The sequence below is a fragment of the Hemicordylus capensis genome, chromosome 1 (genome assembly GCF_027244095.1).
Source record: "Hemicordylus capensis ecotype Gifberg chromosome 1, rHemCap1.1.pri, whole genome shotgun sequence".
Taxonomy (NCBI): Eukaryota; Metazoa; Chordata; class Lepidosauria; order Squamata; family Cordylidae; genus Hemicordylus; species Hemicordylus capensis.
In genome coordinates, this window is record NC_069657.1 from 156,894,349 (window position 1) to 156,921,794 (window position 27,446).

At 44.6% G+C, this 27,446-nt stretch overlaps 1 protein-coding gene across 3 annotated transcripts in view; it reads left to right on the top strand.

Annotated features, from left to right (window-relative positions):
• The window catches only part of MRAS (muscle RAS oncogene homolog), a 68,127-nt gene that overhangs the window by 20,581 nt on the left and 20,100 nt on the right, over positions 1–27,446 (top strand). For 2 of the 3 annotated variants that reach the window (XM_053263657.1, XM_053263665.1), the window contains exon 2: positions 23,628–23,838. In XM_053263657.1, the coding sequence (XP_053119632.1) occupies positions 23,646–23,838 (193 nt within the window). In that variant the 5' untranslated portion in view covers positions 23,628–23,645. Of the gene's footprint in view, positions 1–23,627; positions 23,839–27,446 lie in introns of those variants that run through there. The other variant, XM_053263672.1, reaches the window with a different exon arrangement.

Genomic DNA, 27,446 nt, shown 5'->3' on the forward strand with positions numbered 1-27,446 from the left:
TTTAGTAGCCTTTTAAAAGAGCCCTAAAAACAAATCTCTTTAGCCTGGCTTTTAGTGAGCACTGAAATGATTTTAAACTGGTTTTAGTTGTTTTTAATTGGTGTTTTGTGTTTTGTCAGTTTTTATATTTGTGAACCACCAAGAGCCATCTGGTTGAGACAGTATAAACATCAAATAAATAAATAAATAATCAAATACTGTGGCACAACCGATCTATATATCTAATTCTCTAAGGCATACCTGTGGTTAATCCCGTGCATGGCAGCTCTCGTGAGGGTTCACGGGCGAGCTGCAAGGAGGGGGAGAGGAAAGTGACAGCGGCAGTGGGGAAGAAAAGGCAAATGGGCAGGCAAGGGGAGAAAGCGGCAGTGGGGGGGGAGGGAGAAAGCGGCGGGTGGCCAGAAAAAAAGGTGAGTGGGTAGGGGGAGAGGAATTGGCAGGCAGTGGCAGCGGCTGGCCAGGCAGCCGGCCAGAGAGAGAGAATGGCAGGGGAGTAGGCAGTGGGGAGAGGAAGAGGTGGCTGGAGGAGAGGGAGGGCCGGCGGAAGTGCATGTCACCTCCAACACGCAGCCTCCACTGTGAGCCGGTAGGAGAGTGCACAGCACCTCCAATCAACCTACTCGCAAGGAGCACAGACAAGCAGGCATGGGAGAGGGTGGCGAAACCTTCTTTGGGCCCACCTGCCACCCAAATGACTGGTGGGGCCATACTCAGTCCATTTCAGGCATCTCTGAGCCTGCGCAGGGGGCCCAAAATGGGCCAAGAAAGGGGGGGAGGGCCGAGAACGAGGAAGGGGGGCTGAGAATGGAGGAGAGCCAAGAGGGAGGGGGAGGGGAGGGCCAAGAACAAGGGAGGGGCCGAGTATGGGGGAGAGCTGAGGGAGGGGGGAAGAGGAGGGGAAGCGCTGAGAACAAGGGGAGAGCTGAGAGGGCGGGGAGGGCCAAGAATGAGGGGAGGGGGAGAAAAAAGGGAGAACTAGAGGCACAGATTCTCTGCGCCCAGGCCAGCTAGTAGAAAACAAATGCCTTAACCAGAACCAGAACTCTACCTGATGGACACTGATAACCTGAACAATGGCTTGATTGTCACACCAAACTTAACTGTAGAATTCTTAAAGAAATCCACCTCTAGGTGGATAGCCTCAACTATGGGGGGAATTCAAGAAAGGTGAGGTCCTTAGTAAGGCCCTGAACCATCCAGTCCTTGGGCCATGGGTCAGTGCTCCAATGCCCATAGAAGAAAACCCCGCAGCCCAAACTGCCTGCTGCATTCGAATGTACCTGCAGTTCAGTCTCCAAGAGACACTCAGAGTGCCAAAAGGAGATGCCATTAAAAGTGTCTAGGAACTCAGCCCAGACCTCAATTTCTCCCCACATGTACACTGATGCCTTGAGCCTGTGATGAGGTTCCCGAAGCCCGTTTTTAGCATCACAGAGGCGCCACAAGAAATTTCTGCCAGGGGCAGGCAAAGTTGAAGTGCCCAAGTAGGGCCTGCACATGCCACAGGGTAACCTTCTTGGAAGCCAAACACTCCTGAACCTCCTTTCTCAGTATGAGTAATTTGTTCCATGGCAGCCTCGCACAGCCTGCCACCTTGTCAAGTTCTGTACCCAAAAAAGTAAGCTGAACGGCTGATCTCTGTGGCGTTTGGTCTGAGTCAGGGATATCTGTAAAATTTATTTTCAGTTGCTTTTCACCTTAGATGTTATTCTGGCTTGTATAAGTGTCCTTTATACTTCTGCTGCCACCAGTTACACGATGAAGCCTTTGTAGCTCTGTTGGTTTCTTTGCCTTGATAACATGGCTTTACAGATGTGAGGAGGTTTTGCTACAGATATCACTGTCGGATGTACTTTAAAACAAAACAAGAAGAATATTTATTTAAAGATGTTATCTGAGGTTGGTTTGTTTCACTACTGATTAGTAGGGCTGAAATCTTGCTTGGTTACAAAGTTGATGATTTGAACTTCTCACAGCACTTAGTTGCATTACACACAATATATAAGGCTTTTCACCTTCTGAACCCAGTTCCTTCCCAGAGCTGTACTTCACAACCCGATCTGTATTGCTGACTGTCCTAATAGCCCAGTCTTTTATTTATTATTTTTAGACTGCCTTATCCTTTGAGTCTCACAACTCCTCCTCTTTGAGACTGTTCCTACCCAGATCCACATCCCCACTCACTGAACTTCACTTCCAACTTCTAACTGTCTCGCTCTAAATGCCTCTCAGCTTCAAAGAGTCCTAAGCCTATTTGCATAAAAGTAGACCTGCACCATGTCATCACAGTCCCTCAATCTTATCCTGTATTAGGGGCACCTAACTCCCAGCAAAGCTCCATAAATGTGCAGAACAAGAAAGCGCATTGTCTGGATGCATGTGGCCCTTCCCAAAGCCGCCACCTTGCCAGTTTTGTGGAGGACCATGTCTTCCATGCCCGGAACAGACTTCAAATTCTGGGGGGGGGGGAATGTGCCCCCTGGGAGACTCACTGGGGATCCTAAAACTAGCTAGCAGATAAGCAGCCTGACCATGCAGGAGATAACCAGCCAGCAATATTCAAAGAAAGGAGCATTAATGGGACCAGTTCCCTTTTCTGGAGGGAGCTGGGGCACCAGTGCCACCACCACCCTTCTTACCCTGTCTAAAATCCTTTTCCATTTTGGAAACCTCAAATATTGGGACAGCTAGTACTGGAGTGTTTGCCCCTGCAAAACCCACAGTCAAATTTGCACGGCGAGCATGTACAATGGCCTCCAGTGTTGTAGTCCCAACACACCAGCTGGAGTTGAACCAACTGACTGCTGGGACCAGCAGCATAAATCACTGCTGGAGTTTTAGAAATAATATGACCACTTTCAGCTTACTCCCCCTTGTGAAGGGGTCATAATTTCCACAACTCATGATGCTGCTTATCCCACGGGAGGGCAGGCTCTAAGGCCACCCTCTAGGGATGTGTACAAACTAGTTTGGAGGCCCTTTTTATGGACCTCTTTGGCGGCAGCAGAGGTTACCTTTAAAGAGCAGGGAGGGTACTCTTAGCCCCCCCTCCCCACCATGTTTCCCCCACCTGTGCTGTGATTAAAAATGGTCCCATGGGGAGGCAGCGTACCTCCTTGCCACCCCAGTGTGTGTTGGACTGGGAGTGCCCAGTGCACGTGGAGGTATGCTGCTGCCCCATGGGGCCATTTTTAATCACAGCGCAGGCAGGGGAAAGGGGGGGGGGAGGGAGAGCACACTCCCTGCTCCTTAAAGGTACATACACACACACACACACCATGCACATCCCTACCACGGCACCCTCATGTGGAAACACTGATTGTATCTCTGCCATGAGTTCCCGGCGAAATCCATGTAACCCCAATGAATTATATCAAAATAATTCACCAGGGCCAGACACTGAGCCAGCTGCACTTGCAACCCAGGGGTTTGATGTAGTAGCCCTGTCCAAGGAGCGCCCCTTTGGAGCCTAAAAAGAGAGCAAGGGGCAGAGCAAGCCCCCGCCCATCAATCCTCTCTCCATGCCTCCCTCCAAAGAAATCCAAAAAGGTGCGGATAGAGAAAATTGGAAGGAACACAAACTGTGTAGGGGTGAGCAAGGAACTCCCTGGTGCCCCAGGAGTAGGGGTGCGCACGGAACCGCCACACTGCGGTCCGGCACTGGGGTGGGGGGTAGCTTTAAGAGCGGCGGGAGGGTTTACTTACCCCTCCCGCCGCTTTCCCGCTCTGGCGCCGTAAAGTTCAGAGTAATTGGGGCGGCAGGATACCTCCCTGCCACCGCTTCCCCGCTGTCCCTATGAAAAACTCCCAGGAGTCCTTTGCGCGCGCACACGCACGTCAGAGACGGGAAGTAAGTAAACCCTCCCGCCGCTCTTAAAGCTACCCCCCACCCCCAAACCGAACCACCAAGGTCCGGACCGGTCCGGGCCCATCCCTACCCAGGAGCCTGCAAATGGTGCAAGTATTAGGCAACGCTCCCCCCCCCCCAGTCAAGCCTCCCCCATTCCACCCCAAAGGGAACAAAAATGAAAGAGGGGTGGGGGCATGGCCCGACAACCTCCTGGAACAGGACGGAGGCCCCACACCATGCCATGATCGGCATGACACCTGCCCCCAACTCTGGGGAGAAGGCAGGCCACAAAGCCCCATCACCACCTTGCTGCCCAATGGCGGGGGGCGGGGAGGCTGGCTACTAAGCCCCGTTGCCAAAATTGCCACCCCCATGCCACTGCTGCACAGAGGAAGGCCTCCAAGTCTGGGAGAAGTGACGCGAGGGAGATCCTCTCACATCGCTTCTTGAATGCAAACTGGGAGGCTGAGACTAGCTGAAGCAACTGCTATGTAAGCCCTGCCCCCATGGGCCTGCCAGCCAATCGGAGGCCCATGTTTGCCTCATGACTCCTTAAAAAGGCTGGGGCAAAGAGCCTCCCCACACCCCCCACCAGACAAGCTGGGGTGTGTGGCCAAATTCTGGTCAAGACAACCTTATTTCCATTTCTGAACCAGCTCTTAGTTTCTCTAGTCAACATCCAGCTGTTGACACCTGGATCATGAACAGAGGAGACTAGAGTCCTCCAGAATATTAAGCAGGCCACATAGTTCTTGTCCTTATTTAAAGTTTCTGGGGATTATTGTAAGCTGGTGAGAATCTGCCTCAAATTTTCTTCTGAGATAAGATCAGATATGTTCATGCCTTATTCCATGCTGACTAAAAAGTGACCTTGCTTCTGCAAAGCATGCTGATTCATGGACTGTGAAGCAACGTTATTCAGGACTTGTTTCTGAAATCTGTGGGTGTCAGCTAATTGGGATCCTGGCCTCAGTCAGGAATCTGGATCTTTCTCTTTGCTTTTCTCCCCCATGGGGTTCTGGACCCTTGCCTGCAAAACAAACATGGGTCAAGGATGCTGGGGAGTCCAAGAAGAGTTAATTATTCTCCTCCTGGACTCTTTCTCTGCTGCAGAATGTCCTCTCCTGAGGGCTGTTGGTGATGGAGAGGAAGCTTCCTTTCAGGCTCACATTCACCTGGCTCCTGTGCAAACTTGTAGCTTGGCCTTTCATGTTCTAAGTAGCATTGCCTTTTGTGGCTGCTCAAATTTCAGACATCTACATCTTCAAGTTGTTAATGAAGGCATGAGCCAAAATGTGTTGCAAAACCCTGAGTGAAACCAAAATAAGGCAAACACTTCACTAAACCATATATTTAGTTATACATCTCTTTGATTAGCAGCATCCTTCTAAAAATCTTGAACCTCACTGAATGCAGTTTGCTGAGTTCTTTTTATTGCCTGTTGGTCCAGCTGCTCTTCTGGTGCAATGTGCCCTCTGTTCACTGCAGAGGGAGCATTCCATAAGTAAGATTTCTAATGCTTAGATGCTGCTGTCTGATCTCTTGCTACATTAATTGATGGGCAGCATATATGATAGAAGGCAACATGGCAAACTCTTTCCAATAGACCATTCCAAGCTTCCTAGAAGACCACGACCATGAAGCAGCAATATTTCTTTTCAGATTTGCATTCATCACAGGGTAAATATAATTTTGGCGTAAGAATGAGGGAGAAGTACTAATACTGAAGATCATCCTAGAATTAAACCTCCATTGAAGGATCTTGGCAACCTGAGCTACTCAGGCTTTGAATATCTCAGCACCATGCTCTCTGAAGCATAAACTAATAGTGCAGAAAGATGACACGAGAATATTACAGTTATAATCCAACTAAGCAGTAAATATTTTGTTATACTCAATTTACCCCAAGAACCTCTCTTTCTCCAAATCATGTTCTATACTGTGTTGGGAAAAGGAGGCAAATCTTTGATGTTGATCAGCAAAACCTGTGAAGTGAGATATAGTTTCTTATTCACTTTTCCTTTCCCCATCTAGCCAAACTGTTTTTAATTAAGCATTTGGGATTTGAATTATTAAATAACAGAGCAGTTTCTGTCTGCTTTCGTTCCCCAGCTAATATGCCTGCCAGGACATTATTGACCTATTTAAGAGAACGGATAATGAAAACAAAATGGGAATTTATATTACAAATATGTGGCAGAGAATTTAAGACTGTATCCTGTTCCAGATCTTAATATAGTGTATGTGTCAGACCTCTGCAACCCATCTCATTGTGAGTAAGAATACAACAGCAGTCCTTACTGACAGAGAGACAAGTCTGATTGCCCCAACTAACAAGCTATCCGCTCCCTGCATTTTAAAGGAATCTTTTACACATACGTGAAACTGGTGCATCATTCATTCCTTTAGGACTTGTACCTGATTTAGATGTGCACTTATGTGATGAACCCATTGGAAGATTGGGGGTGGGGGGCAGGGCAGGGCAGTGTTACCTTTCCTGAAGATCGACATTCCCTGAAGAAAGGAGCTGCCCAGAAGGCAGCCTTAATGGCAGTGATTCTTATCACTGCCTTTTGCTCCATCTCCTCCATTGCAGGAGGGCAAGAAGCAACATCACGACATTGCATCCTTTCCCAGATATATTACTGGGGCAGTAGGGGGGTGGCAGTGCCCTATAGTTACAGAATGTGGTCCTCTTTTCCCCAGCAATGCATCAGGAAAAGAAACAATGTTAGGGCATTATGTCCTGCTCTGCAGCAAGAAGACAGAGAGGAAAGCAACAATTTGAATCACTGCAGCTGTCTTCTGGGAAGCTGTTTTCTTCAGGGAATGCCAGATTTTCAGGAAATGTAAGCTCCCCACCCCAGTGCATCAAGCTGATGCAGTCGGCTTGATGCTACCCGGTGACCCCCAGTGATCAAAAATACATGATCTGATCTTTACGAGGATTGGGTAGGGTTGATCCCAATAATGAGCGCTATGCACAGCTCTAGTTTCTACCATATCACATGGTCTTGTATTAACTTTTCCAAGGGCAAAATTAATGTAGGAATTGAGCTTTAAGTGCATGGGGACATGGTTCATGTGCAAAGCCTGTGCCCTACCCATGATGGCTGCAGCCCCAGCATGCCATTCTTTTGAGCTCTTCACTGGATCTCTTTTGGGTCTCTTTTTTTGTATTAAAACCATAATCTAAGAGAACACAATGGAAGGAACTACATTGTCTTATGATCGAGATCATTCGTGTGTGTGTGTGTGTGTGTGTTAGGCTCAACTTTTCAAAGCTGTTCCACTTTTTATGACAGTTGCTTATTCATCAAGTGTTGCTGGGTTTTTCTTAATAAGTTTGCCCATCATTTTGTGGGCCATATCCCCTTATTTATGAGTTTAGGACTTGAGATATATATGCACTGCTATTTTCCAATAAGATGTACAGTTCAAAATGCATATACAACTTCCACATCTTGATGCGGAATACAACTTGCACATTTTTTACACATCAGAAGTGTGAATCACTTGCACCTTGTGTTCCCTCTTACAGGGATTCCCAGATGTTGTTGACTACAACTCCTATAATCCCCAGCCAAAGGCCATTGTAGCTGGGGATGCTGGGAGTTGTAGTGAACAACATCTGGGAATCCCTATAAGAAGGAACAGTGCTTGCTCCTCCTGTTTTTCCCCATGTAATGTGATATAAACATCTTAAGCACCTTACTTAAGAAGCACTTTCCCCATGGGCAAACTTGCTCCAAGATCAGTTGATCTGAAAATATGGAAATGCTAATGTGCAGAATGATTGGATCTACATTGGAATTCCATGGAATAAAGAGAACTACTGAATCACTGTCTGCAGGCATATCTCACAAAGAGGGCTTGGTCCCAAAGAGCTAAAGCCAGTGAAAGCAAATTTTGCAAGGATACTATAATGCTCATTGATGCAAAGAACATGTGTTATGGTTCAGGGAGATATGCCATAGATTTGTTGAAAGCACAGGAGATTTTGTATGGTCACCCAAACTTTCAAAGCAAGATCTTGAATTTCTAGAGCTTTAATACTTGAACCTAATTCCACCTTTCAGTAATTTTGAAGTCACATCTACTTGAAAGTATGTTTTTATAAGATCTTTCCATTAGGAGCTCTTTATTTTGTTTTGGGGATAATTAACACAGAGCGCAACTCTAACATAACTGCCTTTAACCATAAACTGTTTTGTCAATGGATGGTTTGTCCTATCTGAAGTTGGGAAAATAACAGTTTCCTATTGTATGACTGATGGAGAGGTACTGCAATCCTCCAGTACTTCAAAATACATTAGTTCACCTTTTGGATTCCCTTCTTTTCTTCAGTTTCCTATGTAACATACATTAGCAGTCTCCAGAGACAGACATCCTTCTACAGATATCAAATAACATTATCTCTCTCTTGGTCATTAGGCTATAGTAACAGAAAATTAAAATAAGCCACATGTGTAGATGGTTGTGCAGTGGATTGAGACCATGAATACTTGGGGTACAAGGACATCCTCTAAACATTCTAAATTTGAACAGTAGCTAAATGGAAACCTGTTGTGGTAGGCCAAAAGCAATTCTTCCCCTGAAGAGGTTCTGCATTTTTGTTTAAGGGTGTTTGCAGTGGCACATGTCTCTGTTTCCTTGGTGCTTTTCAGCAGAGTGGATTGTCTATCCAAGGGCTTGTCAAGAAAATGTCAGAACAGGCCTTCTTGGTTGTTGGTCAAGGTAAAATAGATTATACTGTCTACATTCATTAGACTCTAGGGGGAAAAAATCTTTAGATGCAGATCACAACTGTGTTCTTGACACTAAAAAGCTTGTCAAACCATGCACAAAAAGGGAATGTGTGCAGTACATTGTAGTATGGGATGAAAAGTGGATTTCTCACGTGTCCATGCATGGGCACACAGACACTATTAATGGCAAAATTCCACATGCTAGTCCTGAAATAGCCAAAAATGAAGGCCCCTCTATATTATATACTGCTTTTCAGTGGGAAAAGTTGTCAAAGGAGTTTACAGAGAAGACAAAGAAGAAGATGATGCTCTGTCCCCAGAGGGCTCCCAATCTAAAAAGAAAGACAAGCAAAGCTACTGGAGCTTCCAGTCTGGAAGGATGCCATGCTGGGTCTGGGTAGAGACAGTTCTTCTTCTCCTGCAAAAAATAAAATCTCCACTTTGAAATGTGCCTCTCTTGCCCAGTTAGCAGTCTACAGATAGCTGTCTTGCTGAATAAGATATATTTACTATTTTAGTCTAGGAAGCCATTAGCTAATAATGCTATTTATCAATCTCATCCATGTCATGGGGCCAAGAGGGTGCTAAACAACATCTCTGTCTTTCAGCCACCGACAGCAAAATTGGAAGTTTATTGTGCTTCTGTGGGTCACAAGTTGTTCTTATTGCCGTCTGTCAAGCATGTTTGTCCCCTGCTTTTATTTTTTATAAGTCATTTTAATATTTAATGCAGTTTTATTATGGCATGTAAGTGGCCTAGAGTGCATGTGTGTTTATATTGTATTTTGTGGACCACCACTAATGCCAATTCACAGAGGGCTTTATTTTATATTTCTGCTGCTAATAATACCGGCTGACATCCAGATTAAGGAAGTGCTTGTGTTAAGTCTGGAGCTTGCATTCCAGACTTGTATTGTGCTAGTGCAAACGTGTTTGCACCAGCACAGCAAGGTATGCAATCTGCAGCATACCTCATATGTTCTGCAGGGAATTTTGCATAAGGGCACAATTTTGAGCATCCCTGTGATGCTATATGATCTTCTTGCACTAATGCAACTCTGTTTGTTGCACAGGCTTTTCATTTGTCTGGATGTTGGCCACTATGCTTGTGTGGCTCCACCAACTGAGGACAGAACTACACATTACTTATTGTTCTCTGACTCTCTTCACAGATTCTCTCTTGGTTCTTCTCCCAAAATGCAGTCACCGAGACTGCATTTACAAGGGGGAGAAACCAGTGAAGGAAGAGTGGCTTCTTAGCTCTTTAGGACACTCTTAGCTCTTTGGGTCACTTTCTCACTTAGAATCTCCCCACTGTAGAAAAGACACAGGTACCTCTTTTCAGCCAGTATTTGGAATAAAGGAGCATCTTTCCCTTTCAGCAAAGGAAGGCAGCAGGATCCATGCCAAAGAGCTGCAAACAAGATTTTTAATCCAACATAACAAGTGTGAATTGATTTTTTTTAATAACTCCAGAATCTTTAATTCTATAAACAAATCTAATTTGGCCTGCCTGAAAAATTGGGCTGGTTCTGTTTGTTTACATCAATTTTATTTCCATCATGCAATGGAAGTAAGGAAAATAATTATTTGTTCTTGAAGTGGAAAACCACTTTCTCTTCTTTGGGTTTTTGTAAGTGATGCAGCTTGCAGCTGTTGCTAGGTGCCGAGCCTTCAAGCCGATTGCTGAATTTCAGGGCTCAAGGTGTACAGACACAAGGAGCTTTATTGCATTAAAAGCTGTGATGCCAAATGTACTTTGGCCCAAAGCCATTTTCTAAGTTTGCTCACCTTCCATCTTAAAATTCATAGCGCCCAGTCTTGGCCAAACCACAAAGGTCTAGTAAACGTGTTAAAAACTGCACATTTGAGTGCCTGAGTTCAATTACCAATCGGAACATGAAGTGCCTGAATAATATAGAATGAAACAAGAGACTGCAGTGTTCTAGACTATATCGCTTCACACTGGAGGTGGGAAACTGCATTTCTGAATTCTCTCCCATACAATAAGGATCCCTACATGTAGTTAATTATCTCATTTGAGAAGAGCCATGTTAAACTCTTCTCCTAGATGTGCCTGTTTTCTAATGCAATTGTGGGGTTTTTTTTATGTGAAGAAGCATTAAAAATACAATTCTCCTTCTTGCTTACAGGCTGGAGTGGTATAGTTCAGAATTCTGCTACCTCAGCCTTGCACCTCATTTTGTGTAATATAGAGCAGAGCACTCTGTCAGTAGTCGGGGAGTGGGGGAACAACAGTGATCCACCTCACAGAGGTTTTATAAATGACAAGCTTTTTATTAAAAAGATAGAAAGTATGTTATGTCTTGGATAAGTAAAGCAAAGTTGTGCTGTCGAGTTGATGTTGACTCCTGATGACCACAGAGCCATGTGGTTTTCTTTGGTAGAATACAGGAGGGGTTTACAGTTGCCATATCCCGTGCAGTGTGAGATTATGCCTTTCAGCATCTTCCTCTATCGCTGTTGCCTAGGTGTTTCCCATAGTCTGGGGAACATACCAGCAGTGATTCAAACCAACAACCTCTTGCTCCCTAGGCAAGTAACTTCCTTGCTGTGCCATTAGGTGGCCACACCTAAAACAATTGATTACTGGTACAACAAACTGTGGGATGTAGCCACAGCAGAGAAACTAACTCTTTCTGTCAGACTCAAGCATGGTCAGTTGAAACCCCGTACCTTCTGTGGGATATGGTTCAACTTCAAATCTCATACCAATAAAAAGAACTCTGGACACAGTGTTCTCTCACACATTTTTTAATGACTGCTCAGTTAATTTTAGATCCTGCTCAGGATGAATCGGGAAGGTCCCGCTCTGAATGCATGTGCGCGCACACTGCCTTGATACTTCCGCCCAGAACAAAACTTATTCTGCACACAGTTGAAAAAAATGAGAGAGAACACTGTTTGGACACCCTCCATCTAGTCAATATATTCATATTTGGAAAGACATTGGACAAACTACTTGATCTGGTTTGGTCTTGCTCTTGGAAATTTTCACTAGTTAACACCTGTAAGAAGGCAATGAAGTCTTTATGCAATCAAAAAAAACTACCTCTCCTGGACCTCCATGTGTTCAAGTTAGTCAGTTGTTGACTACTTGTTTATATACTCTAGTTTTCTCTTCTTCTTTTTATTGATGTTCACAAAGGATCTATACAAATAAATAAAATGGGGCTGCCTCAGCAGGTTTCTGTGTCTTACATGAGTATGCATGTGTAATTACTTTTCCCAGTCTTATTTCCAAACCTCCTGTCACCCTTCAACTTTTTTCCAGAGCCAACTCCTTGTGCTTGATTAAGAAGTCTGTTTCCTTTTGAGCATCTTTTCTGGCTCTAGTGCTTTAACACAGCCTCTCTTGGACCACATTAGCTTCATTGACAATCCAACTCTTCCCTACACTGTCTGATATGATGTGCAATGCAATGCTTCTGTGCACATGCTAGGAAGACCCATAAGTGTTGCACCTGTATGCTGCCACACAACTACTTAAAACTCTGTGCCTGCAATTGTGCAGTGCTGTTTCCATTCTTTCCAATGGAAGTACCTCTGCACAATTGCAAACCCGCAGTTTTAAATAGTTTCACATCTGCCCATTTGCACAACACTGGGGCTGCTTGGCACATGTGCAACATCACCCAATTATGGGCAATGCCAGTGTTGCATTGCACATCATGTCAGCCAATATTCCTGGAGCAAGAAAGTTCAGATGGGATCACAACATTGACACAGTTGCCTAGGTTGTTAGATAAGGTGACAGGAGGAACCTAGAGTTAGTTAAGGAAGCTGATTTGTGGTAACTAACCATTCTTTGTTCTTTTTCATACTCAGTGAACCTTTTGTAGCTGGATTTTGTAAACCAATTGTTTATATAGCCCATCATGTCTAATTTTTTGGTATAGTACCAAAATAAATATTAAATTGTAGTTGTAGCAATGATCAAAGGCAATTAAGAAGTCTCCTCTGGATTTCCTGTGCTTTGATGAAGTTTGACACAAGGGTAGTGAACTGGGAGGATTATTAATTAGTGTACTAGAAAGCTGTGATTTCTGAGAGGGAGCTTGCCCATTTCCAGGGATTGTATTAAAAGGAAAAGTTGTGGATTTGAATTCCAAGCCACTTCCTCCTTTGTTAAATCATTCTCTTTCTATGGTATCTACATAGGAATATCATGGATATCTGACTCTGGTACTGCTAGGTTCATTGTTTCCATGATAACATGAGTGTGACATTTTTTACTTTTAGCAGTTAAGGATTTTCAAGAGTAGCAAAGGACCACTTCTAACATGCTCTCTGGAAGCAAAATATTGGGGAATAACATTTAAAAAAAAATGGGGCACAATTCAGCCCAAATTAAGTATCTTCTAGTACCATTTCAACTGGAGAAATTTAAGCATGAGTTTGAAAAAAGTAGCACTTCAAATATAACACTGGTTCTCTAATAACTTTGAATGGAGGGTTGGGTGGGATTCATGCAAATTCTTGCTCAGCCATGAACCTCACTGCGTAGCCTTTATCAAGTTGTTCTCTCTCCCTCATCCCGGAGGGGGAACGTTCCTCAGAGGATTGTTATAAAGAGGGATAAACCCATTAATGCCACCTTGAGTCCCTTGGAGGAATGGTGGGATACAAATGTGATAAACAAATTACTTTTGCTGTGCCTTTTATCTTGGTGCAAAAAAGCTGAATAAATTCAAATGTGTGATGGGAAATGCATTTGTCAAACAGGCTAGCTGTGCAAGTAGAATGTGGCATTTGGTGGTGGTTGTGTTGTTTACGAAAGTTGCCCCGAGGAAGAGCTGTAAGACATGACAAATGTTTTGATGAATAAATCTTGCTCTGTGGACTATTTTGAGAACTCATCTGTTTGTTTTTGTATTGGTGTCTTTCCATCTGCTGGACTAGGACCGGGGAGACCCAAGTTCAAATCCCCATTCAGCCATGAAACTGGCTGGGTGACTCTGGACCAGTCACTTCTCTCTCAGCCTAACCTACTTCACAGGGTTGTTGTGAAAGAGAAACTCAAGTATGTAGTACACCACTTTGGGCTCCTTGGAGGAAGAGCGGGATAGAAATGTATAATAATTAGTATTAATTAATAGCCTTGTTGCACTTCCCTCTTCAACTTGAATGTGTGTTATGGAAGAAGGGTTGTCCCTACTGCATAAAATCCCTGCCTATTCCTTCTACCAATGGAGATGACGAAGAGGGCAGATTTTTTCTTCATGGTGGACTCCCACTCCTAGGCAAAATCAGCATCTATCCCCACACTCTTGTGTCTACTGGGAAATCTGCTAACAGTTTTGCAGCCTTTCTAATGAGCATGAGTGGAGGTGGGGAGGTCATACTCCTTGCTCAACCCTTTGGTTGCCGGTTATTGCTGAAATTTTGTATCACTGTGGCACTTGAATCCTGCCCGCCGAAGCAATTTACAGTGACTTGGGTTTTATTTGCTGAGGCTATAATTTTGTGTTTCCTGAAATAACTGCTAAATGTTCATCAAGGAGCAAGTGTCTCTTTGTGCAGTTCTCAAGTGCTGTACTGAGTGCACATGTGCTCTCTTTTTTTAACGTGCATGTTATTGCTTTGTTTCTCTTTCTATAGAGAAGGAAGGTAGTATAAAGAATTTCCCTCATGTGAAGACTACCTGGTCCATCTGTGAGTTGGCAAGTGACAGGGAGGGTGGTAACTATAAGATTAGGATAAGGAGTGCTAAAGGTAAAGTTGTGCTGTGGAGTCTATGTCGACTTCTGGCGACCACAGAGCCATGTGGTTTTCTTTGGTAGAATACAGGAGGGGATTGCCATTGCCATCTCCTACACAGTATGATTTGATGCATTTCAGCATCCTCCTATATCACTGCTGCCCGATATTGTCTGGGAAACATACTATTATGTAATTGCTTCAAATGTCCTGTCCTCCCAGGAAGTGAAAACAGTTAACACTTAGAAGTACTGTGTTTACTTGTGCTCATTTTAACCGTATTATATTGGGAAAACTCTCTTGTACATTTTTAATTTAAAAGGAAATGAAATATGCCCCCAAAATATAATTAAGCATAGTAGGAAAAATACCGAATCAGCATATACTATAGTATAGAACTTTCCAGTAGGCTTATGACACCACCCGGCATTCTGTGTGTCCCCGCCCCCGCCCAATCAACTTTGCAGCGCCTGGACCAATATGAACCAAATTGGGTACAGTTGTAGGGACACCTCAACAGTGTAGTTTATGATGATGTTATCCACCCCAATTCAAGATGGCGGACAGATGAACGTTTGAGGCGCAAGAGGTCTAACTTCTGGACCACCTAACCGATTTGAACCAAATTTAGTCCAGTCGTAGGGATAGTGAAAGGAAAGTAAGCAGGTTTGTTCTTACTTGAACAACTTGTTGAAAATGGTGGTTGCAGTGGGAGAGTTTGTTCTGTGTTAAACTGCAGGACTACAAAGATTATAGCAATAGTTTTCAAACCTCCCATCCTCCAAGCATCCTTTGCACATAGATTGTCAGTGGCAAGCTCCTGAGTGGGTGCCTTGGAACTGCTATGCTTCTAAGCAAATTCTGGGGTTCATCTAAGGTGCACACTTGGGGGGTCAACAAGAACTGTTGGGCCTCATCATGTGCCCTTGTAATCTGAATGTGCACTTCAGAATGCACTAATAGTCCTCTGCAATGACAGACAAACTTTGTCTTTCGAGGAAGAGAACACTCTATGTGTATGTCACTTTCCCACAATCCCTCACACTGTTCAAAAATGGAGGTTCCTAGGAATGGAATTTGACAGCTTTTGTTTAGAGGAGAATGAAGGCTGAGAAAGAAGACAGCAAGAAATTGCTGTTGGGATGAACCGGGTGGAATGCAGAGCCAGAAAAGTACCTTGAAGGAAGCTCAGCAGTACCTCAAAGGAAGGATTTTGCTTGCTCCTCGGTTCACCTTATTTCTGTCTTTGAAACTAAAAACAAGCAGACTGAGGAGGACCTTCACAGGTATTAGGTTAGGTTACTTTAAACAAGCGGCATTTTGCTAATTTAATCTATTTGCTATAACTTTGCCTTCATGAGGGGCACCACCAAATGTCCTGGTCTGCTTCTGATCACAAAGGATTCCTTCCTTTCTCACCTCCCTAGTATGCTCTGCTCTGATTAGATTAGGCCAAAACTTTAGGGTCACTTCCCCCCCCCTCCGCAATTTGTAGTTTAGCTCATTTCTGCAAGATGCCTGGATTGTTGCGCTAAGCCCGTTGTTTTACTAGACAGGGAACCATTAATGGTTTTTGAGTCTTGCGCTCAATCTTAAAACATCTTCAGAGTTCCTGAGATATTAAAGCTGAGTTCGTAGTTCAGGTTATACACAGCTATTCACCTCTAAGAGCTAAGCTTCCACTTTGCAAAACAGCTGTGTTTGAAAATGGCAAAGGAACTGACATAGGTGACTAAGTGCAGGCTAATCACATCTCCAAGAATGAGAAAATGTTTGTTCTGATCCAGCAAGTTCAATTCATTTTCAGCTTAATTGTTTTAAAATGTGTGTGCGCGCACACACACATGCGTGTGCATGTTCAAACAATTTGAATACTCTTTCACTGTCATCTCCTAAACCAAGTTGTAAACTTGTATTTCAAGACAGCAGGGAGGGTGATCAACCCTAAACTCAGTATTTGAATGCACTTCCAGAGATTGGGGGGCTAGTGCAATTCCGGTGCAGATGTTTCACTCTGGGAAAAGATCCACATGAGAAGGGTAGCTGGGTGTTCACTTTTCATTTTCCATAGCTGAAAGTGATGGCTATGGTATGGTCATGAATGTCAGGTGAACGCCCAACTCCAAGTGGATCTTTTTCTAGGGCGAAGCAACACTTTCACCAAATGACTCCATAGCCCGAAGAGGTCCAGAATCAGCTAATGTATACAACATCATGGCATCTTTGGAAAACCATTAATAACACATGAAGGGGACCCATTGCCACAAGTATAGTCCTTCAGGTGCATAGTGATAAGAAACACTGCACTTACAAGTGTTTTTCTGTGGAATTGTCCTGGGCTTCTGACATTATAACCAAAGTCAGGTTTACAACAGCAGATCAGTGACTATGGCCACAGTGTCCTGCATCTCTTTCTAAAGGTGGGAGCTCTCAGCTGTTTTAGTAGGCTAGCTGGGAGAAGGAGACTACCACAAACACTAAGGAAAATCTAGCTGTGCTCTTTTTCTTTTTTTTCCTCCTTAGGGTTTCATAACGGGATTAAGCAATTCCAACATTGCACACGTTACCATGGATACTGTAAATCATTGTCATGCGCGGCTTCTTGGCCAGAGTTTGTATCCAGAAATGTTTCTTATTTCCAGTCAGCTCTATTTTGCAAGACAAAAGGTTTGATTCTGAGCTTCGTGTTAGCCCCCAAACTGTGTAGCTTTCTTACTAACTTGGAAACAAATGAGAGGCAAAGATTTCTCTTGGGCTTTGAGAATATATTTGAATTCTGCCACATCTTTCATCTGCAAATGGAGTCCGATTCAATTCCACAAAAAGCCGTTCTGCCCCAGACCTGAAGCAGACTTGAAAAGTTTCGCCCAAGTCATACTCCCTTTTCCTTACTGTAGCCTCACAGCAAGCTTTGTATGTTCTCTGTGGGCCCCATTTCACAAATGGAGATGCTGAGGCCACGAGTCGTGTGTCTAAGGGTGTAATGAGTCCATGGCAGAGGTGGGACGTGCATATGCATGTGCATACAGTCCAGATGCAGCCCTCTGCACTGCTATGGCCATGTTTGGATTTAGAAGATGTAAATAACAGCTTAAGGATGCCAGCACAAAGTCGACTGTATTGTTTATCCTTTGTTTTACAGAGTGTAGTGCAACATTACCCCTGGCTGGTTTTAAATCACAAAGAAAAGAGAAGGAATAGCCTGGACGCCTGCAATAAAGGAAAGGTTGTGCCATTGAGTCAGTGTCGACTCCTGGCCATGTGGTTTTCTTTGGTAGAATACAGGAGGGGTTTACCATTGCCATCTCCTGCACAGTATGAGATGATGCCTTTCAGCACCTTCCTCTATTGCTGCTACCCAATATAGGAGTTCCCCATATTCTGAGAAACACACCAGCAGGGATTCGGACCAACAGCAGGTTACCCCGCTATGCCATTAGGTGGCAATAAAACAAAGGCTAATATATATTCAGTATCTACTGGGGAGCATCCAGAATGATGCTCACACTAGCAGTTTTCCACATCTCCTTCCAGGCCTGCCCCGGTTATAAGGGCAAGCATGGCTATCTTTCCTAATTAACTGCTGCTTACCCAGAGTGGTTTGACCAGGATTGCCCTGAAATTCTGGATTAACCAAATTGGCTCCACTGGGCTAACTAGTCCTGGTTAACTTTTTAATGAGGATCCTTTTGATTGTGTGAACACAGCCTTACTCTAGTTGCAGTATGTGCTTCCCTATACCCTGAAACAGAGTTATCTAGATGCAACACAGAGCAAACTTTTGTTTAAATTTGATTTTCTGCTGGAATTTTTAGATGACTCCTCTATAATCCAAATAAGCCCCAAATCATTTCTGCATGAGCTGTTTCACAACCAGTTTCTGTGTTGTGTGTATTTTCAAATGTAAAACAGAGTTCACATGGATGGTGACTTCTGCTCCATAAAAATCCAGAGTGTGAAATTGTACTGAAATGTATTGGTTTTCTCATGTATTTGCTGTATGTCTACAGGAAATCTGCCTGTGGTGGGGGGCTGCTTGTAGGGCTCAGATAGATCTGAGTGTGTCTTGTGATGAGACCAGTTTGGTAACTTATGCTCTACTTACGTCCAGACTGCACTTAGTGCAATGCCGGTCCCTGCCACCACACCAGCACGATGGGGTGGGGGGGCCGGGTTGTGCCCCTGGCACATGTCGCTCCACAGTGTTGCACCCACCTGCCCACCCTGTACTCCGTGAGGGATAGCCAGTCACCTGCAGGGGCCAAGTAGGATTCTTTTTGGTAGCACCAGATTGGCGCTAAGCATGGCCTTTTTCCGCCTACTTCTCACTGAGTCCTTTGGGTTTGGGTCATAGGTATGGATTGAAGGTAATCGGTCACTTGGCAGGAGAGTGCGGGTGTTGGGTAGGTAGATTGAGTAATGGTGTTCAGCCGGAGGGACATTTGGGGTGAGTGGGGGGGCAAGGTACAGCCTGTAAGGGTTCTTGTAGCCCAGAGGGTTGGGAATGGCCCCCGTTCAAGGGGTGGCTCAGTTCACCAACTCAGAATTTGGCAGCTTGGAGTGGGATGGGTTGATATGCCCCTCCCTCTCGGCGGGGGAATGCCTCGCAGTGAAAGGATGTCAGGACCTGGTACTTGACCAAATCAGTACCCAACGCTTCGCCTTGGAGTGGACCGGCCCTTCCTAGGAAGTGGCCCCATGCAGGAGGAGTACCTGCACTCTGATTAGTTAGATACCTCATTGCAAGTCTTATTCTGCTGTACATTAATAAAGTGGCCCTCTTTTACTGCAGCTAAGTATGGATCATAAGAACAAATCAATCCAGAATTTTCACTCGAGACACAAATGACCAGGTTCAAACTATCATACTTTGGACACATTATGCGAAGATCCAGCTCCCTTGAGAAGTCCATAATGCTGAGGAAAGTTGAAGGAAAGAGAAGAGGATGACCAGCAGCAAGGTGGATGGACTCGATCACGACAGCAATGAATGCACCACTGAGAGACCTTAAAGGCCAAGTTGAAGATAGATCACCCTGGAGAGAATCTATCTATGTGGTCGCTAAGCGTCAATACCGACTTGACAGCACTTAATCAATAACCAACAGTGTGTCCTGTCTTCATTGGGGTCTGGGGTTGCAATGAACACTACCAGGGGCTTGCCTCTGAAAATTGTTTGGAAGCTTCAGTCAGTTCAGAATGGTACAACATTGCTTCAGTGTTGTGCCAGCTGTGTCAGCTTCCAATGTGCTTCTAGTTGGCCCCATTCAAAGTGTTAATCTCTAAGGATGTTAACAGTCTAGAACCAGAATATTTAAGAACGACCTCTGGCTGTATGAACCTGCTCTCGGACATGACCTTCCCCAACACATATTTTGTTGATATTGCCCCAGCTGTCTGAGGTATGGTGAGTGATGACACAGAGAGAGGTGCTCTTCTAGGTTGTGGGATGTCCTTCCCAAGGAGGTGTGCATGTTTACTTCACTGTTGGCTTTCTAGTGTGTGACCAAGACTTGGCTTTTGGGGAAAATCTCTGGATGTAGATAATGTGCTCTATATTTCTGGTGGTGTTGCGAGAGGCTGACATGATATCTCTAAGAAGGGCTGCAGGTCCCCAGGGAACCTCCAATGTCCCTGCAATGACAGTGAGTTGTGCAGCTGAGTGGGTGCAAAGAGGAGCTATTTTCACTCCTCTCTCCTCCCTCCAAAAGCCTTTCCCCCTTGGAGTTATTCACACTTGGCTTCAGGCTCTGGGGTAAATGTTGAGCGAAGCCACTTCAAAGTACACTCGTGGCATTGAAGGAAGCAGCCCATCCCCTCTGCTTTTGCTTTTCTTTTGAAACAAGTCTACATGGCAGGCATCAGTGCTTTCCTTCTAGCCAATGGGAGGAGAGGGAAAGAGAGCTCCCTGCAGAGATAATTTCTGAAAAGAGCATGCCTGCTATCATGCTAATGATTCTACATCAGTGTCTCTTCCATTTGTTCCGCGTTTTCAGAAGAAGTAGCTTAAAACCAGCATTTAAAAAACCCAGATATATGTCGAGATAAGCTAGAATTCACATCACAAAGCCCAGTTTGTTTGTGGAGTGGGTCCAAGAATCTTGAAGGGACTTCGAGGTAGGTTTGACTGGTGTGTGAATGCACACACTCTCTTCTGAAGGAGATTCGGGGCAGAAGCCCTGTTTGTAAAGCCTCCTTGTCGGAATAGTTTCCTGGGGGTATTGCAGCTCTCAGGAACATATTCTTGTTTTTGGAGGGAGGGGAGGGGAAATTGCTCTTTGTTCCCCCTCCACTCAGCTGTGCAATGCACCATCATAGCAGGGACACTGGGGGCTCCTCACAATCCTCCTTACACTGATCTACTGCTATGTATTCTGTTGGCTACTCTTTTTATTTACAGGATGTTGTAAGCCACCTTGAGCATTTTTCCCATGGAAGGCAGGGTATACACACTTTAATATAAAAATTGCAAAAATGGAGTTAGTAATTCGAAGCCTAGTATTTTGTGCTGTTACCAAATGGTTTAGCCAAAACAAGAAGTTGGTGCCTCCATAACGTTGTTTAATGAGCACTGTAACATAGCCACAACTTGTATTGATTGGACTAATTATATTATAGTATTGTATGTTTTGTAAGAGTTGTTTTTGGAATAGATGCTGTGTGATCAAGTCAAATGATTTTTACTTAATAGTACACAGTATACGATTTTACAGTAAATACTAAAGATAGGATTCTGGATCTTTGACTTCACATTTTCTGAGATACCAGCCTTGGGATGGGGAGCGGAGAATCACTGTGGGTGTGGTCTAGATAATTTATTTATATTATTATTATTATTATTATTATTATTACATTTCTATCCCGCTCTTCCTCCAAGGAGCCCAGAGCAGTGTACTACATACTTGAGTTTCTCTTTCACAACAACCCTGTGAAGTAGGTTAGGCTGAGAGAGAAGTGACTGGCCCAGAGTCACCCAGCTAGTTTCATGGCTGAATGGGGATTTGAACTCGGGTCTCCCCAGTCCTAGTCCAGCACTCTAACCACTACACCACGCATTCACACACATGTATCTACAGTATACTATGTAAAGGAGGAGCACATGGGTGATAAGAATCTAGAAGTGATTGTATGACTGGGGATGAAGAGAAAAGTCTAGAATGGAAAAAGATTGATTAGTGCAGGAAAGTCCGTCTCTGAGGTCAGGTCAGTGGATCAGTAACAGCTATGAGCACATATAACCCTAGGGTTAGTGGCTGTGAGGAAAAAAGAAATGGTTGGGTCCTACACTGGAAATATTTTTCACCTTTTCTGTCCCTTGCCACCTCTTCATTCCTGGCTCCCTTGACTCTACATGAATGAGCTCTGTGCCCTCTTTCTTTACACAAACAGAAGAGATCTGGATTTTACCTCCCAATTTTTTAATATCCTTTTTTAAATTTAAGCTGGGGTAATGTTGCACAATAACTTCTCATGCTACGTTCCATTACAAAGGATTGAATTTAAATATGTATTTGTTCAAGGTACCTTAAGTAACTACTGTATTGTTTCTAGCTTTTGCAGTCATGGAAGTCATCAGAAGGCATGGCCAAGTTTAATATGCACTGCTGCTCTGCTTTTTCTAGATCAACATGAAGTCTATTCTGTTCATTTGTCCAAATATTGCCTGCTAGAGAGAATTGGCAGATGCTAAACACTGCACACAATGCAACCTTGTAAAGTCTACAATGCGACCTTTGATACAGTCTGTTCCACATCTTTCAAACATTAGCTTGTCACCTAATTTTGCTAACTCAGCAAAGTAGCACCTTTTAAAATTAGTGCTTCTCTTGTATTTATCAAGGGAGAGAAGAGTAACTGGCCCTATCCAACCTAAGAACAGCATCCCTCCAGTAGGGATGTGCACAAAACTGGTTTGTTTGGATTGAGTCTGAACAGTGCTTGAACTGGGCATGTTAGGTTTTGGCACCCTGAACAAGGGGCCCAACTCGGTTCAAATTCAAACCAGTTCGGGCCTGGTTCAGGGGTGCCAGAGACGTTAATTTTTTGTTTTTTAAAAGGGGGACTTACCATCACCGAGGGCTTTGGTGGCCTGGGGAGTACGGCTGCAGCCATGGGGGGTCTTTGGCAGTTTTGCCTCCTCCGGTCTCCCATGGGCTGATTTGGCCCATTTGGGGGGCATTTCTCCCCTCTATGGGTATGCGGTGATCATTTTCAAGGCTGGGTCACAACCCAGCCTTGCAAATGGCCCATGTGCATGCACTGCAGCCTCAAAAATGGCCACCACACCCTCACAGGGGGCTAAAATGGCCCAAACCAGCCCATGGAAGACTGGGAAGAGGCATACAGGGGAGAGAGAACTTCCAGAGGACACACACACACGCACAGCCACAGCAGCAGTACCCAAAGCCACTGAAGCCCTCAGTGGTGGTAAGTCTACCTTTAAAAAAAACAACTTAATGTTTCTGGCAGCCCCAAACCGGGCCTGAACCAAACCGGGTGGTTCAGTTCAACCTCGAGTCAAACTGAGCCCATTCTGATTCGAGGCCAAACATCAAACTGAGCCGGTTCAAGCTCAAGCCAGCTCAAGGTTGAACCAGTTCTCACACCACTACCCTCCAGTGTTTGTTCTGGTGTCTGCCTTATATTTCGTTTTATATTGTAAGCCCTTTTGGACAGAGAAGCATCTGTTTATTTATTTTTCTCTGTAAACTGCTTTGAGCACTTTTGTTGAAAAGCATTATATAATATTCATAATAGTAGTAACTTCTCCCTGTTCGCATATGTATTTTCAAGAGCGATATCACGGACATCACTTTTTCACAGAAGTAAACTCTGAGTCTTAATACAACTCCTGCGAGATATTCCATTTCATCACTGCTAAGAGGAGATTGGTGCTGTAAGATAAAACCTTTGGAGGCCTGTTCGAAAGTGGAAACATTCTTAAAGTGTAGATTAGCTAAGAAGTAGGGGTGCTGCTCTTTGGGGTGAGGATAGATTGGAGGTAAGGGGTAATGATGCTCTCTGTATCTTTTTCACCCATTCTTTGAAGTCTGTCTTTCAAGGTGACAGAAGCAACAAATGGCTAGGAAAAACAAATAGATGTGCATATTTTATAGCAATGACCAAGCATACCATAGGACAACCTCAGATTGTTGCATCACATGACACTTTGTAAAGGAATTGCCATATTGTTACTACTGTCCTGCTTACCTCTCTCCATCTGATGATCATCTGCTGTTTGACCTCTTGATTAGACCTTGCTATTTGCCAATATATGATCTATGAAAAACTTTTTTCCCCTACCCCAGGTTTGACCTATTGGTGCCATGGCTACAAGTGCTGTTCCAAGTGAAAACCTTCCGACATACAAGCTTGTGGTTGTTGGAGATGGAGGCGTGGGAAAGAGCGCCCTCACCATTCAGTTTTTCCAGAAGATTTTTGTGCCAGACTATGATCCAACCATTGAAGATTCCTACCTGAAGCACACTGAAATAGATGGGCAATGGGCAATTCTTGATGGTGAGCTATCTGTTCTGATTTTATTAGCTTTAATCTGATAGTGCCTGACCCTAGTTTTATGCGTATCACTTCCGCATTCTTTATTGACTGCATAAATGTCGTATCTTGGAATACTATGAACTCAACTTGAGCCTTTCTGGTTTGTTGTTGTATCCAGTGCACATGGATTTAAACCACTGAAGATTTGGTGGGCCTCACTGGCTTAGGGACTATGGTCAGAATATAACTTTTTGACTATAATGTGTATTTCATCCAAATATACAAAAACTGCCAATGTTATATGGAGAGGTTACAGAGAAAATATGTAATGCATTAGGAGAGAAGAGAAGGAGGACACTAAAAGGGATTTGAAAGAGGGTAGCAGAAAACATCAAGTCAGAACCACTTAGGCAGCAATACAAGCAACTGAAAACATGTGGCTGCTACTGATATGTAATAAAACAACATGGACTATGTGATGTTATCTCACTCTGAATTCCCGCATCCCATATTTTACTTTAGTGGCTGCCACTTGCAGAAGTGTGGAAATGTCACATCATGTGTTCTGTGTGGGGCGGGGAGAAAAGGAGACACATGGCTACTTTTGGCATAAGTCACACACACTCCCATAATGCCTAGTTTTGCTCTTGGTGTCCTCTAATGACACTGACTTTAGTGAAGCTCACAGCGGGTCTTATGGACTGATTTTGGGTGTAGTGAGGCAAGTAATGGGAAGTCCTGTACATTTGCTAGCAATCCTAGCCAGCACTTGGTGCCAAGACATTGACAGTGGATGGTGAACCTCCATAACATACATTTTCAAGCCCAACCAGGAGGGAATCTCAGCACCATAACACTTAAGGGTATTCTCATTCTGCTATGGGGTCAAGCACCAGCATTGCAGGGTGGGGTGGAGAGATGAATGATAGTACTTTTTATTTGCCACATGGATCTCCTGCTCAGAGGAGCATAGATGTGGTTCCTCTTAATCCTCACAACTATGCTATGGAGAGAGAGAGAGAGAGAGAGAGAGAGAGAGAGAGAGAGAGAGAGAGAGAGACTTGCTCAAGCCTACTATGAAAAACTCTATAGCAGAGGAAGGGTCTGAATACAGGTCTCCTAGGCCAACACCATCCATTGTAGCCTACTGACAAACAGAGAACTTCCAATTTCACAAAAACTGCCCAAATTGATTAAATCGGAATCAACCCTAAATTTGGCTCTATTCAGATTTCATGTCCAGAGTGGTGTTTTTCTTGGTGGGGTTGGGAGGGGGATGTCCTAGCTGCCCATGATGCTGAGGCTGAAGGACCCTGGGGAGGTCCCATGGAACAAGCTGACTTGCCACTGTCTGAAGGCAGACTGAGCCCTTAAGTGATCTAGAGCTCAAACATGGGTGTAGCGTACGTTAGACAAGGCGAGACAATTGTCTCCTGACCTAGCTGCCTCGAAGGGCCCCCCAAGGCCAGTCTCATCTCCCATGGCGCAGGCAGGGGATGCACTCACCCTGTGGCACCTGCCCGCCCTGATTATTGCAGCGGCCTGCAGGCTGCACAATGGCTGGTGCCACCTCGGCGTGACAAAAATGGTGAGGGGGGGGCTTTCCCTTGCCTCCCAAAGGCAAAACCCACTGCACCATGCCCTCTCCCATCCGGGCAGAGGTGGGGGCGGGGCGGGTCAGCACCTGCCTGCCTGCCTCATGCACTGTGAGCAGCAGGCATACAGAAGGCAGGCAGGAAAGAAGCTAGGCAGCGGCAATGGATGGTGCCCGCCCCCCAAAGGATTTGTATGAAGGAGACAAAGAGTAGTGGGATCATTGAGAAGAAACTCCAGAGACAGTAGCAACAGCCTTCCCTCGGCTGCTCTCCTATCAAAAACTCTCCAGGTTTTTCATGCGTTTCTGCTTGGGCTCTCTGTGCCCCTTATTTGCAACTGCTCCCTCAGGGAGCAGTAGAAAGGAGAGACAGATAGGGAGGGACAAACTAGACACTTCTCGCCGTTGATGTTTCCTTCTGCTTATTTCTATTGGTAACTGGCTGAGTCAAGGTGGCTTTCTTCCTGGAGAGAGGGAGATATTACCCTAATAAGCCCAACCCCAGATAATTTGATGGGCACCATTTCAGAAGTCACCAAAACTTGAAGCAATTCAAGCCGATGTGTTTCATTCACAGCTTGAACTTGTGCCACTGCCACAGCATTTCTATGGGTCCTTGTTGATTTTCACTCACATTGCCACAGGCTGAGCCGAATATATAAGAGCTGACGCAGGCCTCTGCTAGCTGCCTGCTGCCATACATTAAATATTTGCTTACAGTGCAGGTCCGGACGTAGTTTTCCCTCTCTCTTTGGGGTTGCCTGTGTTTCAGTGCCACCAGTGTCCATGGTGTTTTACTGGTTAAAGTAGAGTAAAGTTGTGCCATCAAGTCATGTAAATTATTTTGCAAACTACCTAAAGGCATTTTTATAAGGGGTTTTTAAAATGCAATAAATAAATCACATCTGTCCCAAAGAGCTTACAATCTACATTTAGCAAAGATGAGGGGTTGGACACAAGACTAATACAGGATGAATGTGAGCTCATGAATTATATGTCGTTGGGATGGTGCTTTTCCATTGCGAGATGAGAACTAAAGAGTCTCAGGGGCTTCATGGAAGATGCAGACATTTGAGCTTGAGTTTGAAGGCTTAGAAGGCTGACATTAAGAAACACATTTCAAGAGCAACGTAGGCAGCAAGAAAGAATGGACAGAAGTGTTTAAGAGAGTCGGAGGAGACTGCTTACACTTCTCTTTCTCTGTGGGCTGAGGGGCAATACTGGAGATGGGGCCAGTATTATATCAGTGCTTATCAAGATATGTGCTTGTAAATATAAAAACAAATCCTTAGTTTCTGTTCCTGACAATCTGTTACAAAGTTTATCTTAAGCTGCAGAGCCCAATCTTGTACCTGTTTAAACCCAAATACAGCAAAGTGACAATTCAGGCATTCTCAGGTTTGCCTTGCTTTGGTTATAATTCTAAGCATTAATTAATTTTAACCCAGCATCTTGCAAAGCCGTGCGTGTTTACTCCATAAATGTGGGATTTACTCACTACCTCCTTTCTCCTTGTAACTGTAGTTGGGATATGTGCAGTGATTCAAGTTCTTCATTGATACTGTTGTATTAGTTGGTTCTGTTGTTATTTATACCTTGTTGGGCTAGTTGGCAGAGACATGGGGCCAGGAGAAGGAAAGGAAGGAAGGCAGTGAGGGGCCCGTTTTTTAAAATCTCATCTCCAGGCCCACTCCAACCTTGGTACGCCCCTGATCTCAGACTCCTCCTCCTCCCAGGCTCCGCCTTCATGCCTGGAGTGTCTGAGGGCCCACTGCCTGAAGTCTGGCACTCCACCTCTTCCAAGCTGTTCTTTCTGGTGACACTAGCATGCTCATATTAGGGGGTGCAGTGATAGAGGGGTTGGCTCTGTGGTAGGTTTGGGTCCTATGGATACCCCTGACCCTGAGGTGGTGTCCTGTGAGTGGGGGGGTGGGGACTCTAGTCCCAGGGTTTCCTTGATTTACAGTTCAGTTGTGTGCTCTAAGGCTAGGGCCAGAGCCTGATTCACCTCCCCGCACTCCATTAGACTGATGGG